This window comes from Dermacentor variabilis, chromosome 1 (assembly GCF_050947875.1).
Source record: "Dermacentor variabilis isolate Ectoservices chromosome 1, ASM5094787v1, whole genome shotgun sequence".
NCBI classification, from domain to species: Eukaryota; Metazoa; Arthropoda; class Arachnida; order Ixodida; family Ixodidae; genus Dermacentor; species Dermacentor variabilis.
In genome coordinates, this window is record NC_134568.1 from 235,509,140 (window position 1) to 235,529,259 (window position 20,120).

General features: G+C 45.6%; 1 protein-coding gene across 6 annotated transcripts in view; it reads right to left on the minus strand.

Annotated features, from left to right (window-relative positions):
• LRR (capping protein regulator and myosin 1 linker 1 leucine rich repeat protein) overlaps window positions 1–20,120 on the minus strand; it is a 228,442-nt gene that overhangs the window by 13,739 nt on the left and 194,583 nt on the right. For all 6 annotated transcript variants that reach the window (XM_075671458.1, XM_075671446.1, XM_075671465.1 and 3 more), the window contains one exon: window positions 8,906–9,203. In XM_075671458.1, the coding sequence (XP_075527573.1) occupies window positions 8,906–9,203 (298 nt within the window). The remainder of the gene's footprint in view (window positions 1–8,905; window positions 9,204–20,120) is intronic.

Genomic DNA, 20,120 nt, shown 5'->3' on the forward strand with positions numbered 1-20,120 from the left:
TGAGAAGCTGATCAGTTAATTAAGACTAATTATGCAATCTGACAGAATGAAAAAAAATAATTCGAGTATCTCCAAGCAACGCCAAACATGATTACCTTGGTTCTGTCCAGCTATGTGGCATTTGCATATTTTTAAATCTTGGTGCATGATAGTTGAGACACCCTATACATGTATTTGGCTTTAGTGTCCCTTTAAGCTACTGGAGTGGCTGTCCTCCCACTAACTTTCTTGGGTGCTAGTATATGTGTACAAGGGCCCTGACTTTGGCAGCTGTGGAGCCATGAGGTATCATAGTGTTCAATGGCCAGATACCTTTTCCCGAGTTATTGTAGTAAGCCACACCTGCAGCTGAACGGATGTCCCACACCTGCTGCCATGGCCATGGGTGGTGCTGGCTAACATTCATAGGGCTTATCTTGTGCACATACACAAATACCCAAGACAGTCGAGAGGAGGTTGGCCGCCATGACACAGATGAGGGTTTGGCTCCCACCTGTGGCAAATTGTCTTTTTGTCATCTTTCATTTCTAATTTCTTTATTATTTACAGCTTATAATTAAAATAACCCATTAATTTCCCTTATGCTTTCTCTGGCTCCATTGTCTGTCTGCTTTGTCAAGTTGTAACTAAAAAAAAAAAAAAGAACAAAAAAAAAAAGAAAACAAGCCTCTCTGTCACTCTTCTTGTTTAGTGCGTCATGCCGCATCCCTGCCAGGTGCGTATCAACGAGGTTCCACTGTATTATTTTTGAGTGCAAAGGTGCCTTCACTTTTTTCATCACCGCAGACCAATATGCATGACTCTATTCCGTGGCATGCCCAATGTCACAAGTACTCCGAGCTTTAGCATTCATTACATGGCATCAAGAGACAACAGAGCTGGAGTTTTGCATTTCTTGCCACCAGATGCGACCAATGCATGCTTCCTCCTCTGTGCCCTCTCCATGCTTTGGTAGTGCCTAGCCCCACCAAAACAGGCACTTCACATGTCATAAAACTTTACACATCATTTGGGCGCTGGTGGCAGACAGTGCCATGCTATGTCCTCATGCGCACAATAGGAATCACTGGGCATGCATTTGTGGTCGAGTTGTTTTTGTTCTGCTATTGCTTTGTAGTGTAAGAAAGGAATTTGAATAATGTACAGCAGGAGATAAATATTCGAAAACGAGCATTCACATGATCTTCAAGTGTGTTTCCTTATTCACTGACCGACAACTAATCATGGGTTTGCCAACCTTTTAGCCTCCATGTTCTATTCAACACTTCCAGTTTCATAAGTAGTATTTAAATTTATTAAATATATAAAGCTCTCTAAACTGCCCATGTCTTGATTATTTGGGTATGATTGCCTTTAGATTTTGCTTGTTTAAAATCTAAAAAATTTCTGGCCCCCCCATAAGGCACTACCATAAATCTCCCCAGGCTTTGCCTTACTTTTTCTGGACAGATTTGCAATCGTTATTCTGCCAAAGGATCCATGGTTGTGAAATTTCCTTATCTTGCATTATTTTCATTCTCAGGACATTTACAATAACTTGATCTCAGGACTCTATTTCTTGACCAGTGTGGGCTTACTGAAATATGAATGTACTCCAAATGCAACGAGGTTTGAATGTTTGCTGTGCTGCAGCTTGCCATTAACCTTCAGGAGGAGGTCACTGCTTGCCATCCTCATTGCTTTATAAGCCTAGGGTAACTGTGTCTGATAAGCATTTTGCGACAAAAAATGGTGGTATGACTTGGGCTATCTTTCTTTGGTGTTAACTGTGTATTACATGGTGCTGGAGGAAATGTTTCTTTCTGTGACACAAAGAAGCTGCATATTTTTATTGGTGCGCCCTCTTTTGAGGGTGCAGTCAGGGAGTGAAAAAAATTTGGTTGCCATACACAACACTATTATACATTTGGCAGGCATTCCAGTTATGCAACATGGAGCCCAACAAGGGAAGACATGACAAGACTTGATATATTCAGCTGTGCACATGCCATTGGTACATGCCCACTGTAACTCAATATCAACGACCTAGTCAGATTGTGTTGCACAAGGTTAACCCTAGCTGTGTGGAAGATAGTAAGTGAACAGAAGGAAGAACAATTCAAAAGTGTGAGAGAAGGACAAAGGCTGAACAGGGGGGCAGTAAAAGGCGACTATCAATGTCCCAAGGTTGCGTCAGGCCTGTTGTCTAACAAAAGTGAGGGCCAAAACGGTTTGCTGTCTTCGCTGAGAAGTCTTAAAGGGTGCCTGAAATGGTTTTGATGATCTTGTGCAAACCTACTGAATCGTTAGAACAGGTCCTTCTGATCATTAAGTGATGCATTTAAGCATTCTGCTTAAATTGTTTAATTTATTATAAGGTTTTAAAAATGTGCACTGCTACCGATCGCACCAGTGCTACTTCCCCAAGTTTTCAGCCGCTCCCTCACAGGTGACGTCAGTTGGGCGAGCTATCCGAATGGCTATCCAGGTTGTGTCATCAATAATTTTTCCAATTTTATGGTGGACGGCAAACAAATGTTTTTAATAGATAAAACGTTGGTTCATTTGTTTCTTTAGAAAAGAAAGCAACAGAAAGAGAATAAACAACAATTTATCACTACACTCAAGCACTTCTGGCACACGGTAAGCGTCGTCTGTTTGTGTTAGAACACTCTCCTTGTTGACGCGAGCTGTGCAGTCAGCGCTGGTCTCGAGCTTTCTTTTCATGAGCATCATGGACCACCCTAGTTATCTTGTGGGCTGCAAATCTAGCCATCGGCAACCTGTCAAGCTGCAACCTTTGCAGTGCACCGGGCTGTCTGTATCCAACAGGCGCCAGCATTCAAGCATTTGTGGCCGTCACTTCATGCCGGTGGATTACTACCACAATAGAGAACTTTAGAGTGTCAGGTATTTTGGTGGACGCAAGTGCAAGTACACTGCGCGTTTCAGCAAATAAGCAGAGATGCAAACGTGAATGGCCTGCATGGTGCAGCCACCTGGTGGCACAGAGCTCGACTAGACAAATGTAGAGCTGATATAGCAGTAACCAAGTATATTCTACTTTGCTGCTGGTGTAAATTTTCGGCAGAAGCACAATCGTGAACATGTCTTTTTAAATGTTTAATATGGTTTACACTTGTTTAAAGCTATGGCGTGCAAAATCAGTGATGACAATGAGCCACAATAAACAGGAGTATATTTTTCCTGAGCAGAAAGCCCTAGCAGGTGGTCATTCCTTGGCGGATAAGTTTCCTGGGCAGCTCACGTCAGCTGCTTGTGATCTGAGCCATATGCCTGCTTCACTTGCTAGGCAATTGCCTGTCCCTAGCCAGCCGCCATTCTCATCTTACTCGACGTCGATGCTGTTACAGGCCCCCCCCCCCCCCCCCCCCCCCTTTAGTGACAGAGCTGCGCAGGTAGCCGGAACGATACTCTGAGGAGTTTGGGTCGGGGTGTTGGGAGTTGAAGTGTGTTTGATGACTGGCGAGGACCAACTGGCTCTGGGTTAACTGGTTTATCCGGTGAATGAAGAAGTGGGTCCTCAAAAAAGGCGGCTTTGAGGTGATCGATAGAGATATTGTCCTGTCGGCCGTTTAAGTACAGAGTGAAATGTTTGTTGGCACAATGAATTACACTGTATGGACCATTGTAAGGGTGTTGCAGGGGCTTCTGTACAGAGTCATGGCGGATGAAAACATAAGAGGACATCACCAGCTCTTTGGGAATATGTGATGCGGTACGGTGCTGGCAGCGTGTTTGAGGTGCACAAAGTGTTCAGAATGAAGCTCGCAGACTGCTGATGTGGTCGGTAACGTCAGGGCACGGCGATGAAACGGTAGGGTGGAAGAACTCCCCTGGAAGGCGTAGTGGCTCTCCAAAAACCATCTTGGCAGGCATACAGCACAGATCCTGCTTCAGTGTAGCCAGAAGACTAAGCATAACCAGTGGTAGTGATGTGGACCAATGAGTGGTGCCATGCTGCACTCTAAGTGAGGTCTTGATGGCGTGGTGAAACGTTCAACAAGACCATTGGCGATGGGGTGATATGCCATGGTGTGTATGCGAGAAGTGCCTAGGAGGGTCAGCAGGTTATTGAACAATGCCGATTCAAACTGGCATCCTGTATCAGTAGTAATAGTAGATGGTATGCCATATCACAAAACCCAGCCTGTAACGAATGCGTTTGCGATGGTTCAGTATGGATTTAAGGTAGAGGGAAAGCTTTTGGCCATTGGGCAAAGCGATCTATGCAGGTTAGGAGGCAGGAGTTCCCGTTTGATGGTGGCCATGGCTCCAAAATGTCAATGTGTACCTTGTTGAATTGCTCAGATGGTGGAGTAAACGAGCTGAAAGGTGCCCTTGTGTGTCAGTGAACCTTCGGTTGTTGGCATACCAGACTACCATGTGCCCAGGCATGTACGTCTTTGTTGATGACCCGGATTCCAGGGTGGGATAGATTATGAAGGGCATCGAAAACGGTGCGCCAGAAATTAAGTGGAATGGCTGAACTTGGGGTGCACAAGGAGACATCACAAAGAATAGGGACAGCACAAGGTGGAAAGTGGACCTTAACGCAGATGTAAGGTGCGAGGTTTTCCACAAAGCGCAATTACCTCTGTGTCATCTTGTTGCTGGGCAGCGAGTGCAGAGAAGTTGATGCAAAAAGGTTGTTGTCCGTAGTGATGGAAGAGGCATGCGTCCACTGCGGCATTGCCCGTTCTGTGCAGGTGCAGTATGTCCATCGTGAATTCCACGATGAAGGCGAGATAGCGTGTTTCCCGTGGTGAAAATTTGCTAGAATTAAACCAAATGGCGAAGGTCAAGGGTTTGTGGTCTGTCTTAACGTGGAACTCTCGACCCTCCAGGAAGTGTTCGAAGTGATGTACAGCGATGTACATTTCAAGGAGTTTTCTTCCAAATGTGCTGTAGTGGGTCTCCGTGGAGGAGAGCTTCCGAGAAAAGAAGGCAACGGGCTGCCAGACATTTTCCAAATACTGTTGAAGCACCGCTCCCACTGCAGCATCAAACGCAGCAGTCATGAGGCAAAGTGGGGCTCCTAGTCTCGGATGGATGAGAAGGACTGCCTGAGACAGCTTGGTCTTGATGGTATCAAAAGCGGTTAGTGCTTCTGGGGACCAAGTGAGTTCAGTTGTTTTGGATTTGTTGCCCCGGAGCATGTCTGTTAGGGGCCGAATAAAAGCAGTGCTGTGAGGTATAAAGCTCTTGCAGAAATTTACGAGGCCAAGAAACTCACGCAGTTTACGGATGGAAGATGGCTGAGGAAAATCCAGTGTGGCCTAGGCTATTATAGGCAAGGAACCCTTGTCGACACGGTGACCAATGAAGTCCAACTTGAGCACGCCAAATTCGCACTTTGCCCTATTGATAATAAGGCCGTATTCAGCGAGGCATTGAAAGAGTTAGCCCAGTTGTTGGATGTGTTGTTTTGCATTGCGACTAAGGACAAGCAAATCGTCGATGTACGTGGAACAGAAAAGCAATCCTCTTGTCTTGTCACTGTGCTGATGAATTGTTGAAAAGTTTGTGCAGCACTGCGAAGGCCGAAAGACATGCGCACATACTCGAAGAGTCCAAATGGCATGATGATTGCTGTCTTGGGAATATCTGCTGATTCCACAAGAATTTGATGGTAAGCCTCCACCAGGTTGATTTTGGAGGATATCGTTGCTCCATGCAGTGGTGCGGAGAAATCTGCAATGTGCGGAAGTGGGCAACGATCTGGCACAGTAGCATTGTTGGGCATATGGTAATCTCCACATGGCTGTCAGTCTTCAGGATACCCCTTGGGTACCATATGCAGTGGAGATGCGCAAGGGCTTGAGGAAGGCTGCACGATCCCAAGATTGAGCGTGTGTTCGAATTCGCTCCGTGCGATCTTTCAGTGATCAGGTGGTAAACGACGAGCTCAAGCGCGGATGGGAGGACTGGTTGTAATGATATGGTGAGTGGTCACGTTTGACTGCCTAAAGGAAGTTGGCCGGTCGAAGAAGGGATAGGAATTGCTCAAGAAGTTTTATGTAGACTGACTTCGGCAATGCGCTGCAGACCACTGGAAGTGGCACTCGCGAGGCAATACCAAGCACAGAAAGGTGTGTCGTAGCATCAACAAGGCATTTGCAGTGCATGTAAACTTGGAGAATGTAGTGGTGCAGGAAATCCGCACCCAAGATGGGGCAGGCAACATCAGCAATTAGAAAAATCCATCGCAATGTCCTGCAGAGCCTGATGTTGAGGGACAATGCTTGTTTCCCACAGGTAACAATGGGGGTCTTATTGGCAACTTGTAGTCTTGATTAGACTTGCCGAGGCGCATCGCAGCTGAGCATGGGATGACACTGGCCTCCATACCAGCATCCATGAGAAAATGCAGGCCTGATGTTTTGTCAGTCAAGAAGAATAAGCGGCTGACTTCGGCACGAGCACCACTCGCTACTTATAGTGGTGCTGTGAGGAGTTACCCAGAAAACTACAAAGTGCCGTACACTTTTGCACTGCATTACTGAAGGTACGATGGTACCAGCATTCGTCCTGCCGTGATGAGGATGGTGAGCGGCTGCGCAAGAAAGAATGGCTGTGCGATGAAGAGTGCTGGCATCGAGTAGATAAAGTGGTGATCTGGTCTGACAGTTTGTAGATCTCCTCGCGGAATTCATCACGCAGGCTTCGCAGGTAGAGCGAGGGCGGCACAGTGGATGCACCTGAACGTTCCGCGAGCAAAACCACGGCACGTGATGCGTCCGTAATGGAGTCTGCAAGCTGGGAAAGCAGCCGCCAGAACCATTCGGACAGAGGTGGGCAAACATTATAGGAACAATTCCCAAAACTAATCTTGACTGAACGCAGTTGCCTTGTCTCCAAGGAGCTGTTGAAAATAATGTCGGGGCTGCAAAGGTTTGCAAATCCCGAGCTCTTCAGTTTGAAGAAACTGCTGTAGCCGTTGCTGTTCCGACGTTGTTGTGCGTTTGGCGAGCTCACTTGTGAGGATGTCGAAATGGTTTGACGCCGTGGGTTTAAGGATCCGGTCGCTAAGCTCGGTGGCAATTTCGGGTGGCAGCGAGGATACGAGATGGTTGAACTTTTGAGTCTTCGACATGACTCGCGCGATGGCGAACTGTCTGTTAACTTGGGCGATCCAGAGTTAGAGGTCTGCTGGTCAGTACTGGGGTAACTTCAGCGAAAGAGCAGCCAGATTGCGCTGTGGTGCAGGGGTTGTTCGACCGCCGTCATCCGTGACGATGGTTCTGCGCTGATCATTGGAAGCATTACGGTTGTCAGCCATATCTGCTGTCCATGGTCACCAATCTTGTGGCATGCAAAATCAGTGATAAACAGGAATATATTTTTACTGAGCAGAAGGCTCTAGCGGACTGTCATTCCTTGGCAGATAAATTTCCCGGCCACCTCGCGCCGGCCGCTCGTGACATGAGCCATGCACCTGCTTCGCTACTGAGGCAACGGCCTGTCCCTAGCCAGCCACCGCTCTCCTCATCTTCGTCGACATCGATGCTGCTACAAAGCAATATTAGCTCTGCGTTTGGCTGGTTAAGCTCTGCACCACCAGGTGGCTGCCTCGAGCACACCGCTCACGTTTACGCTAAAGGCCCTTTTACACAGCAGTGGTATTATGGGGAGGCTTTAGTCAATTCCTCCACCCATCTGTCAGAACGTCCAGCTCGCCTGTGGTTACAGGAATACCGGACAAAATCAGCACTGCGACAGAACACTTGCAACGCATGCTGCTTGGATATCTCTCACTGGGGATCAACGGCCAGACGGCTAGCAGAGAGGTTGAAGAGGCTTCGTGCGCTGAATCCAAAACTGGAAGCAGATGTCACGACATCAGATCATGAGGCAGAGTCAGTGAAGGTGGAGCTTAGCTCTGATCACTCAACGAAAGAGTTGAGGCGAAAAAACATGGCTAGGGAGGAGGGTAACTTGTAATCGTTCGCAGCTCTGAGATGCTTCACTTAAATTGTGGCACGAATGTTTTACAGTAGCTGCACATTATGCATCTACAAAATTTCTATGAACCGTCTCAGGGACCCTTTTAAAGGACCCCTTCATCAGGTTTAGCCATTTTTAAGCAAACAAGTGCAGTGTATACATCACATGTTGACAATCATATCTGCAAAGTCTTACAGCACCATGCACCACTAAAACAGCTCAAATTTCAAACCAAATGTCACATACTCTCCCTCTCGAGGAAGCACTGCTGCCAGCTAGAGAGTCAAGGTAACATGCACAAACGACTCTACATAAAATGCACTGTTAGCAATGTTGTTCACCCCGACACGTGGCTTCGGCAAATGATTCAATGCAGAAGGTGCAACGGAACTGCTGTAAATGCACCGTGCAACAAAACACAAAGGAGGCAAGGCTGGTTACGTGAACCTGAGGGGGCCTTGTGCCTCCATTACAGGAAAAGGTAGGGAAGGAATGTCGTCTGTGAACACTAGTGCAGGCAAAGAGACAGAGTGTCTCTTTGGCAGTCGTGTTCACCTTCTGGTGGTATGGTAACAGGGCATTTCATTTCTTTTATCGCCCCCATTAATAAACTGTTCTGAAAAATTATTTTGGCAAAACGGTCTCTAGGCGGTGTTTTAAAACTTTCAGTGTATAAACGAAATTTGCAATTGCACCTGGTGAGGGGCCCTTTGAAGCTCCAAGCCCTCAGTGTGTTGGCTCAACCAGCAGGATCTGCCTTCTCCGGTGACAGCTAAGCCACAAATGGTTAGATATGGGTAGGTCCAATACATATATGCTGAAGTCCATGGTGTTGCAACACACCTAGCGCTTGTAGAATGCCGACTGCCCTGTGAAGGCAGTGCTGGTACCATTCAGAGTTACACCACTGTTTATGAGCAGTCAGCCAACCTCGAGCTAGCTACTGCCAGTCATTTACCTGACAACCGTGATTCCATGGTGCCAACCATTGACTTTGGTCGTGGTTTTGGTGCAACAGGTGGTGGCGGGCGACCACTCTTCAGGGCTGCGACTGTCTTCGGTGAACTACCCGGGGTACTTAGCTGAGGTGAAGAGGGAACATTCTCTGAAGGGCTGATGCAGCTCTTCTCTCGAGGATAATATTCAGTGGGTGACCGCAACGACTCGGCAAGCCCCGTTGGCTTAAGCCGAACTGATGGAAAAGGCCCTGTGTCCTTGGGAGACTCGACAGGACCAGGACCTTTGTCCTCGGAGATCTGAAGATGAAATGGGAACAAGAGTGAAAACAGTTTGCTTATACAACCCCCATGTACATATCCTGCCAAGCAGCTGCCCTTTCGGCACCAGATTTATAACAGTTAGGGATTATTGAGGCTGCAAGTTTACATACCATAATTGGAAGCTAGCCCGTAAATATTCAGCCACTTTATTCTAGGCAAACTGCCGTTTTGTTCACATATACCAGTCATGCACACAGATTGCACATACAGTCAAACCACAATATAAAGAGCAAAATATAATGAATTATCGAACATAAACAGGGTGTCAAAGTGAAAACATACCAAATGAGTACAGGTTTGTACTCTAGTTTTGTCGATCTTGTTCCACTAGAGTTCGGTTTGGAGAAAGAGAAAGCTGTACCAGTTCAAAAATTTGTTCATAGTGCCAAAACAGTTCAGTGCAGAACAATGGCCCTCGGCAACTCACCTTGTCATGTGACACAACACATCCAGACTATTAGCAGGTGCAAGTTTTCAGCCAGAGGAATTATAAGATGACCTCACTAGCACATGGATGAGAAGATATTTTACATGGTTTCAAGCATGGAAATTTAATGTTAGATGGCTACAGCAAACAGGTCTGTTTTTTCCTGCTGAAATCCCTGATGCCTGGGTTTTTCTATTTCAATTTTAATGCACATACATATGAAGGAGTGCAATAAACATAGCAAACATGCGTTATGGTGAACTCAATGGAAAAATGTTGTGTAGGCATGAGTCGTTTATTGCTTTGTATTGCATGTACGAGGGACATTATGAAAGTAAGTTTCGTCATTTTTTTTTTTAAATAGGAGATAGTACACCAGGTGAAACAAACAATAGCCATAAAAATCCACGGCCGTTGCTGGTTCAACGACGGAAGGAGCGTCAGCGGAGGAGGAATGACGCATGCATAGAGCGCAGAAGAGAGAGTAGCAGAAGATCGGCGGTGCCTCAGGTTATTCGAGTACAAATCACGATGGCAGACAGACGTGTGCTGACAGCGTCGTTGCCAATGGAAGTGCATGCTGTTATCCAGCATGAATGGGCACCTGTTCCATGCGTTGAAAGCCACACTCACGGGACCTCACTTCAAAACAATGCTGAGGTGGAGCAGGCTGTGTAACAATTCCTTGCATTGCAGGGCACCAAATTTCACCAGCATGGTTTCTTCAAGCTGTTTGCATGCTATGACAAATGTCTCAATGTCAGTGGAAACTATGTGGACAAATAGTGCAAGGTGTATATAATGCCATAATGTATTTGTTTTTGGCAATAATGTTTCGATGTGAAAATAAATAATGAAACTTACTTTCGGAATGTCCCTTGTATTAGCACATATGAATTTCCTAATATTATTAATATGATATCTAATAAATGTGTAAAATTAGATATATATTTTGTAAAATAAAAATCTAGTAGTATGGAGTAAATTATGGTGTGGATTGGTTTTTGCATAAATGAATCAATTTAGCGATAAAACACCAATAGCTAAGCAGCTTCGTGGTTACTTCGACAAGTTAAAGAAAACACGCAACTAATAAATGCCATTACACATGTGGAGGAATGAAAAGCCATTAAGTTCTCAAGAAAAATCAGGCAAAATATTTTTCAACAAAGAAAGACATCATTTAACATACAGTGCAATGTCCATGAAGCAAAAAAATTGTGCAGTGCTATCACCATGGGGCAAGAAGGCACATTGCTATAGAAAAAATCTCCAGAAACTAAAAGCACACCAATGTACATATTTTACATCTCAGTCACTTGCTAAGCAAGATATGCATTCCTTGATGCCATTATGGCAGTGCACGCTAATACTTCCTCATAAACAAAACAGGCCGTTGCTTGAGTTTTGCAAAGAGCCTTGAACGATACAATCTCTCTATCTACCTACAATGGTGGCACCGAAAATGTTCTGCACACCTTTTTACTTTCTCAGTGGCTTGCATTAGTGACTGCCATGAATTTCAACAAAGTTACAGTGCTGAAGCTGAGCATTAATATGCATACCACACAGTATTTTTCTTTGCCTTCAAAATTATTTTATTCTGCTTAAATGGAGCTATTACGCATGTGCATGGAGTGGTTCACCTCACCGCCATTTCCAACAACATACTAATTATTTGGCTTTTTGAGACGGCAACATTCACAAGCGGCAGTAGTGATATCTATTGCTCATCTGGATGGCTTGTCGAGTTCCTTCCAAAAGGGCATTTTTCTAGTCTAGATATTTCTTGGTACATGTGCTTGTAGGGCTTCCTACTTGATGCAGTCTGCTTTCTTACCCTTTTTAAGACTGGTGCTTAAACTGCCTAAGAAAATGGCTCAAGCACTCAATTGCAATACAATCGGCAATCCTTTGGAGGCCCTATAAATATGGTTCTGCTCAGCTAATAGAGAAGAGTACAGAATGAGTGTATCGACCTAGGTGCCCTTAATTTTTGGCATAATATGTAGCATCTGTGCCAACTTGTGCATACAGCATACAAGAAGTCTTGTAAGTCAAACAAGGAAATGTGAGGCAGGCTCACTGTGGAAGAAAAGCTGTTTCGTGTGGCCTAGTGCATTTTTCTCTATGTGACCCGATATGCTTCAACCGCTTTGTTCTGAACAGGTAACCGTTATTATTGCTCTTGGTTCAGGTGTGCTTAAAGAAATTGTTTCTGGTTCAGTTCTGACCAAAATTTCAGTTTAGGTATGGTTTTGGTTCAGGTTCGACATCCTGGAAACCTGAGTTCATGTCTGAATATTTCTATACAGCTAATTTCACTGTAGTGGGGGGTTCTTCATGAACTGAAGTGCATGAGTGTTTTTGCATTCTGCCCTATCGCAATGGAGCTGTGGCAGCCAAAATCAAACCTATGACGTCGTGCCCAGCAACAGAATTCCATAGCCACTGAGCCAATGTGGCAGGTTGAAATCTAAAATAAGACAAAATCCCGTCAGCTGTAAGTGACCATCCTATTATGCTTTCATGTCTATGCTGTGTTCTTCACACTGATTATGAATGGCATCCAGCTAGCCCAACATGTGGTGCATCTGCAATGTGCTGCTATATGAATGCTAACATTATTTTTAATGTCACCAGCATGCTCCATTAATGAATTCACATAATACGACTAACCTCCATGGCCCTGTAACAGCCAGCTTGTGATATCCACCTGTGAAATGTTTGTTAGTAAGCTCAAGAGCACCAAAAGTGTCTTACCCTAGAATCAACCTGAACTAGATGAAAGCCCTGTGGTCTTTTTCGATGTATACACATGAGCAAAACTATATATTGACCATAGGTGCCATGAAAAAATTACATTTCTTTGTGGCCTAGGCATGCAGCACCGGAATGAAAAGTGCAGCCCTAATTTGGTTGTGTGAACAGTGCAACGAATATGCTGATTTCTGAATAGCCACCTATGCTAAAAGAACTTCAATGTCTTCATGATGCCCGTAGGCTGCCCACTTCTGCTTGCATCTGTACACAGCTTGTCACATATCATTATGTTTAAGTGAAAGAATGTGGCATAAAGGTTGACTTCTCTGCATTGTGCAAACATACATGCATCAATTAATGCAATGAGCAAAGGTGATATTAAAAAAGTCACAGTTTTGCTTGAAAGGTGAAGAAATGATTGTGATAGCAAATTATTGGACAGCTAACGAAGTAAGGTTAGTAGTTTTATCAGGTGCATAAACTGCTGCAAACATTCACTTACTAGCACACTGTCACGTATGCACAGGAAAACACGATCTCAATCAATGACTGAGGACACTTGCTGCCAGAATGCTGGCGGAATGCCAGTGGCAGCAACAGAGAGTGAATTCTCCTTCTAGCAGTCTTTCACTTCAATGTGAACTAGGCGCGTGAGAACACAGTGTACATGAAGCCATCAGCTATTTCGGGTCGCCTACCCTTTGAATCCATCGTAGATTCCTCCAAGATAAGGCATGGGCAGCTGTGCTCAACTGCCACAGCCGGAGAAGAGGAGGAGATGCACACTAACCCGCCACCTTCCCCAAGCCACTCCTAGCATGCGCACAATTCCCTGTCCCCCCTTGTGCACATGAAAAGACCATGCACCTCCCCCACTTTCCTCCAGTGCACATGCGAGAAGACGCCACTGCATCAAGCCACCATCCTTCTCGGCTCATTTTCGCAAGCATTCCTGCGCACCTACAGCCTACAGACTTGGACTCTATATAACGGAACATCATAGCAATGCTTATAGTAGAAATTCGCCTGGGTTGTCTATATAATTGCTATCACAATAAAATCTTGCAATAATTGTTAGGCACCAAGAATGCATGCAACGAAAGTACTGAGTAGAGTAAACCTTTGTTAATTCGTCTCCGCTTAATTCGATTTAAAATTTTTCTGTTAATTCAATCCCGTTTGAAGGCCACGTCGGTGTACTAACTTTCATTATTTTGATCCTAAAATTGGCCTTCGCCAGATAATTTGAACTTAGCCAGTCAGCACGCACATGCCAGACCCCTACAGTGACTCCAAAGGTGACAGAAGCCATCTCGGTGGAGCTTAGAAAACAGTGAATGCGTTAAACATACACAAAGAGAGAGAGAGAGAGAATCGCCCATCGAAAACACCCATTTCTGGCCTGCCCTAGGAAGATTTTTCAAGCAATAACCTAGTGCACAATGATCTGTTTACGGTATTTACCCAATTCTAACGTGGCTGTTTCTTTTCCAAGGAAAATTGGGCCAGAAATTGCCTGCATGGAGCAGCAGCAAGGCAACAAGGAAGGACGCATCTTCAAATCGCACCTGCTTTCAATTTCACACAGGTAGGTTGCTCTTCAACCTTACATTTTACTCATTTATGTTTTCTTGCCTCGCTGCTGGCGACAAGTGTGATCTGTTGTTTGTGTGAACTGTTTTCGTGACATTGCAATATGTCACCTCACATTGAGGAATTCAAGCAAGAGCTCAGGAAAGAACTTAAAGAATTCAAATGTAAACTTGAACGAGATGTCAGAAAGGAACTAAGAGACTTTGAAAAAAGCCTTGAGCACTTCAATGCAAGGTTTGAACAGATAATGGAAAAGAACACTACCCTTGAAAAGGAGAACGAAATGTCAAGAAAGGCCAATAAATCGTTGATGAATGATTGCACATGTATGAAACGGGAGCTTGAAGAACATGAGCTAAGAATGACTGCTTGTCAGCAGTAGTCATTAACGTGCAACATTGAGAATAAAGTGAAGGTATCACTGCAGCCATTTTGCGTGTAGTTCAGCTTCTCCCACCAGGCGATGCCACTCAGTCATGTTTTGAATAAATGGTAAAAATCTGCTCTTAGCCGTCGCAGCACGCTTTGTGCTCTCCCTCTTATGATGCTGTAACAGGTGATCTGCTGTAGTTGAGAAAAATGTCCCCAACCTCCCTTTTTTTCAGGACGAGTTGTACCAGGCACCATTGTCATTTTGTTGCTGTGGGTGGTGGCCTTCTCACGGCTGGTGCTTTGAACAGTGGCTCGGTTGAAGCTTTCTGTCTGTAAAATGGTCAGTGCTGTTGATTAATGGTGGCTATAGGCATGGTAAGTTTTCTTCACTGCCACTTTTTGACGTGGCTGTCATGTGAGTGCGGGCCTCTGCTCCGAAAACAGTCTCTGTAGATGGCCTGCTGACTGCAGTGCTCACTTCCTCGGCAGAACACAACACTAGCTGTAACAATACAGAGAGATTGAGACTGAAATGGACGGAACCTTAAGCAAAGCTGATCGCCAACTAGTTTTGTTTCTTTTTCTTCCTAGCGTCTACTTTCTTTTTTCTTTTTTTTTTTTTCAGCATTCTCCAAAGTACAGGCCTGCTAAGCGAAGATTTTAGGCTTGAAATGATAAACACAGTTTTGTGCCTATGAACCAATGGCTAAATAAAGGAAAAAGAAGGGAAGGAAATTGCTACTGACCACAGTAGCTATCTAGCGCAGCCACATGAACTACCTGAACAGCGGTAAGCAGCAGGGGAGGGGCAGGGGTAAGAGTAGGGGGAGAGATTAGTATAGAGTAAAAATGAACTACTTACAATGAAGCGACTAAGTAAAAAGAAAAAAAAAAGACAGTTTGTCTGTGCAGTGACTTCCTCGATACAGTTTATCACTGGCACTGTTAGGTCTCGCGGAACAGCCAGGTGGCAAGGCCCAACTGCTAGAGAAAGTCAGTGTGTTTGTAAGCTACCCAGGAACACGTGTATGTGTACTATAGAAATTAGAGTTGTTTACACAATTGACACGGGTTTTGTTTTGTCTGTAATACAGTAAAAGCCGATTAATTAGGATCTCCCGGGACCGGGAAAAATGTCTCAATTATCCAAATGCCGAATTAACGAATTAACAGGAAAAACAACATTAAAATCAAGTTGGAGAAGCATACCTTTCTTTACTGAAGTATTTAACAATAGTCGTCTGCTTTTTTGAGCAGATTCCGGCTGACATCACAATTTTTGTTAACTCTTCCAAGTGGCCAACAGCCTGCAAACTGTCGGAAGTGCTCAGGCAAACGTCCTCCAATATCAAAAGCGCCTCCGTGACTTCTTGTGAGGTGCGATGAGGTCGCGGCTGCACCTCCTCGCATGACTCTTCGTCTGAATCGTGGTCTTCCCAGGCACCTGCGACATCATTAATAATTTCTCCATCGGCCAGGATACCAGTCATGGCAACATAATCATCAATCGCGATGTAGTCCTGAAGGGTCACGTCTGTGGGAAGGACAGCATCAAAGGTCAGGCAGTCATCATCGGTGGACTCGGCTGACACCTCGTCGGCTTACTGCCGCATGCTCGGGCCTCACAAAACCACTGTGCTGAAAACAGTTGGCGATGACTTGCGGAGGTGCATTTTTCCACACGTGGGCGATGATGTGCACTGCACCGAGTAAGTTCACTTCATACAGCTTTCCAACTTCTGAGCATAAGATCATTCGGTGTAGCAGGTGCTTTCGGTACTTCGACTTCACGTAGTGAATGACACCCGGGTCCGTCGGCTGAAGTTCATGTGTAGTGTTGGGCAGCAAAAAAACTACCTTGACACTCTTCGTTTGACTGCACAGTTATGTGCACTGCAGTTGTCAACAACCACAATTATCTTGCGGTCCTTAGACGTGAAGTGCCAGTCTAACTGCTGCAGCCAGCCTCAAAAAATGTCTGAGGTCATTCAAGCCTTCCTGTTCGCTCTGTACTTGACAGGAAGTCTTTTGATGTTTTTAAAACAATGTGGCTTATGCACCTTCCCGATGACAAGTGGCAAGCGCTCCGTGCCAGTCATATTGGCGGCAAGAAGCACAGTTATCCTTTGCTTGCACTTCTTGCCATCAAGCACGGGTTCCCTTTGAAAGTCACCGTCTTGTCGGGCAGAGCTCTAAAAAATAGAGCAGTTTCGTCTGCATTAAACACGTCACTTGGTTCATATGCAGCGATGTGCTCAAGCAGCTTCAAATTTATTCACTGGGTGGTCACGCTATTGTCAACGCTGGCCTTTTAACCGCACACACTTCTGAAGACGAGTTCGTGTCTCTCCCGAAACCTTGCGAACCACCCTTCTGAAGCTCTGAAGGATTCAATGTTCATCATTGTAGCGTACTTCTCGCCTTGTGCCATGATGAGAGGTCCGCTCAAAGGCAGATGCGCGTTGCGATAGTCAGTAACCCACTGGAGCAAAGCTTCTTCGAGCTGGGGATGAGCGGCGGTTCGCAACCGCTTTCTTGATGCATGAAACTTCTCGCTTTCGAAGGCTTGAAGAATCTGTTGTTCATTTTTCACGCACGTTCCCAACGTGCTCCGCTTCACACCGTACTTGGTCATAACGTGCTGTCGCGATTCGCCATTCTTCAAAGCGTGCAAAATTTCCACCTTAGTCACCAAGTTTTTGGCTTCGTACTTCTGCCGCTTTGCCGGCGTTGCCATCATTGTAGCACACGATGGTGGTGGCATTCAAAACACGATCGCAACGACAAGAGAAAACTCCGCAAGATGAGATGATGCCGACTCGACAACACAAGGGAAAATGGTGTCGAAGGAGCAGTGGACTCAAGAAAGAAGACACCGAAGTTCGGTGACGCTGTGATCGCCCCCACTAATTGATGACGACGGCGATGCCTCTCAGGTTTCAGTTTCACTCCAGTAGTGCCAGCGCTGCTTTACCACACTTGACGAATTATGACGAATTAACTAAGGTTTGGTCTCACAGAAAAACATGCACTTTGGCCAGGATCAATAGAGCTACCCGAATTATCCGAATTTCCGAATTAACGGGTGTCAAATTAACAAGCTTTTACTGTATAGCATGGGTGTTGCGCATGTTTCGCGTGACCTGATGCCTATTTCCCTGCATTCAGAAGCCAAGCGCCTTTCCATTACTTCTGTGCTAACAATATGCAGAGCCCTCATGTGTGCCTTCAAGTGCGCCAAAATGAGTGCTTTTTATATAGATGCGCAACGGAAATGCTTTGCATATTGCCAACTAAAACACTATGAGCCTAATGCATTCCAAAAGAGATGTTTATCTACGGGGCTCCGCTTTTTTTTCCTTTTTTTTAAATTGACCTGTTTGCAAACTGCATGAGCATGAATGGGGATTAGGGTGACATCAGCCATGTTCTGGTGCAAGAGTGCCGACTCCTGCAATAGTTGAAGCTAAGCAGTGTTGATCTGCGCTAGTACATGAGAAAGAGGCCACTTCCAGGAACGCCGACTGATGATAGCCTCTGCCTGCCGCGGAATAGTTCAATGTCCAATTTGTGCGATACAGTTACGGTAATGGCAGCGAGGGAAGTCCCCTTGCCCTACAATAATAACAGTTCCTCATCATGAAGAATACACTAAAAAGTCAAGGAAGACGAGCAGAAGCTATCCACAGAAAGGTCGAGGTAAGTGGACGCCACCAAAAAGCGCCCCTACTCTTGGTCGATGGTCTGCTTCCCTTCTTGTGTGCGCGTGACGTTGCCTTCTCCCCTTTCGAAGGACTTGTGTTTCCTATTGTCCCATGAGCCGGCCAAATGGGTTTGGGCACTCATTGGCATGTCAAAGCATGTGGACAGAGCCGTTGCGACGTTTGTCATCATTATGTGCAGTGCTCGGGCATTACAATAATGATGTGATCATCAGCCAAGATTTTCTGTCTGTACGAGCCACGGACGAAGCACAGACGGCAGCACTGCAGGACATGAAGTCACGTGATGAAATCAAGATTGTGAAATCTTTAGTAATTGAAATACAAGCTGGTTGTAACAATTCATGACAGTACTAACAGCACCCCTGTTCTTTTATTCTGTCCGTGTCTACGGTTGCGCTACACTCATGTATGAAACTGCCTGTCATTTCATGACCCATGCAAGTGGGAACAAATGTTGCCAACCACAGGTAATTGTTCAGAAATTTGAAGCTCCAGTTACATTCAATCATTTTTTTTATTCCTCAAAGAGGTATGTATTTATTGTTATTTCCCATTTCATTTAAAACACTTCAGAAAACCTTGTTTTTCAGGCACTCACTTTGCCAGGCGTCTAAAATCCTTGTTACGTGCACTAACTTTTGTCAGTAATTCGTGGAAAACACGAAACAGCACCTTGTCTGAGGAGACCATTGAAATCGGAACGTAAGCGTGGCACCTGGGACGTAGGACACAGTGGCTGCATGATCCTGTCCCAATTGTCACCGCCTGCCCATCCACCTGCCGCATTTACTCGAATCTAACGCGCACCTTTTTTCCGATTAAACGGGTCCAAAAATCGCACGCATGTTAGAATCGAGTATGACCCTCAATCCGTGTTACCATATCACCATCAGCATTAGAAAAATGGCCGCCTCGTACACGCTTCTAGCCTAGGCGTTGTAGCTTCCTCCACGTGCATACCTCCATGTTGTACGTGTAACCAGGCACTGGTGTAACCTAGTCTACCGCCCGTCTTCCCATTTCCTGAGTCTATTCCATCAGCATGGGCTTTCGGAATTCCCGAAACTTGCGTGCGGGACTAGGGTAAACAGAAGGAGATTATTTTCGCCAGCAAAGCAACAAGGAAGTGTTTCAGTGGACTAAAGCAGGGCCGTTTCGCCAAAATAGAAGAGCTGCTCAGGGAATACGTGCAAGAACAGCGAGTGGCACAACAGCCTGTGATGACCGATCTGCTCGAAGTACGGGCGATGTAGTTAGCCTTACAGAAAGGGTTAACAAGGAGTGACTTCAAAGTGAGCAAGTGCTGGCTATTAATTTTATAAACAGAAGAGGCTTTTCTCTTTGAAGACAGACAGGGATATGCCAAAAATTGCCCGAAGAATATGAAGAGAAATTGCAGTTTTCAGCGGTACGTTTTGAAGTTGTGCCATAGAAACGGCTACCACTTAGGACAGATTGGAAATGCCGATCAGAAGCCGCTCTACTTTGACATGCCTGCCACCACAACTGTTGAAAAGAAGGGGGCGAAGCAAGTGCACGTTTTGTCTTCCGGCCACGAAAAAAACTAGAGTCACCGCAATGCTTTGTTAAACTGCAGATGGGCACAAGCTGCCGCCGTATTTTATCTTCAGATGAAAGACGCTTCCGAAAGGAATCGTGCTTCTGAGTGGCATGATTGTGCGCGCAAATGAAAAAGGTTGAATGACCACGCACTTGGTCGCCGACTGGACTGATAACGTTTGGCAGAATAGACCCAGCGGCAGTTTGGGTCTGCATGGGATGCTTGTGCTCGACGCGTTCAGGCGCCACCTTGACCAGCGCATCAAGGACAAACTGGCTGCATGCAACACCAACCTTGTCGTGATACCCGGCGGCATGACATGCAGCTCCAGCCACTCGATGTTTGTTTGAACAAGGCAGTGAAAGATAGAATTCGGGCACTCTACACCGAATGGCTTGTCAGTGGCTGCCCCGAATTCCCGCCTACCAATAAAATGAAGCGTGCCTCGTTGC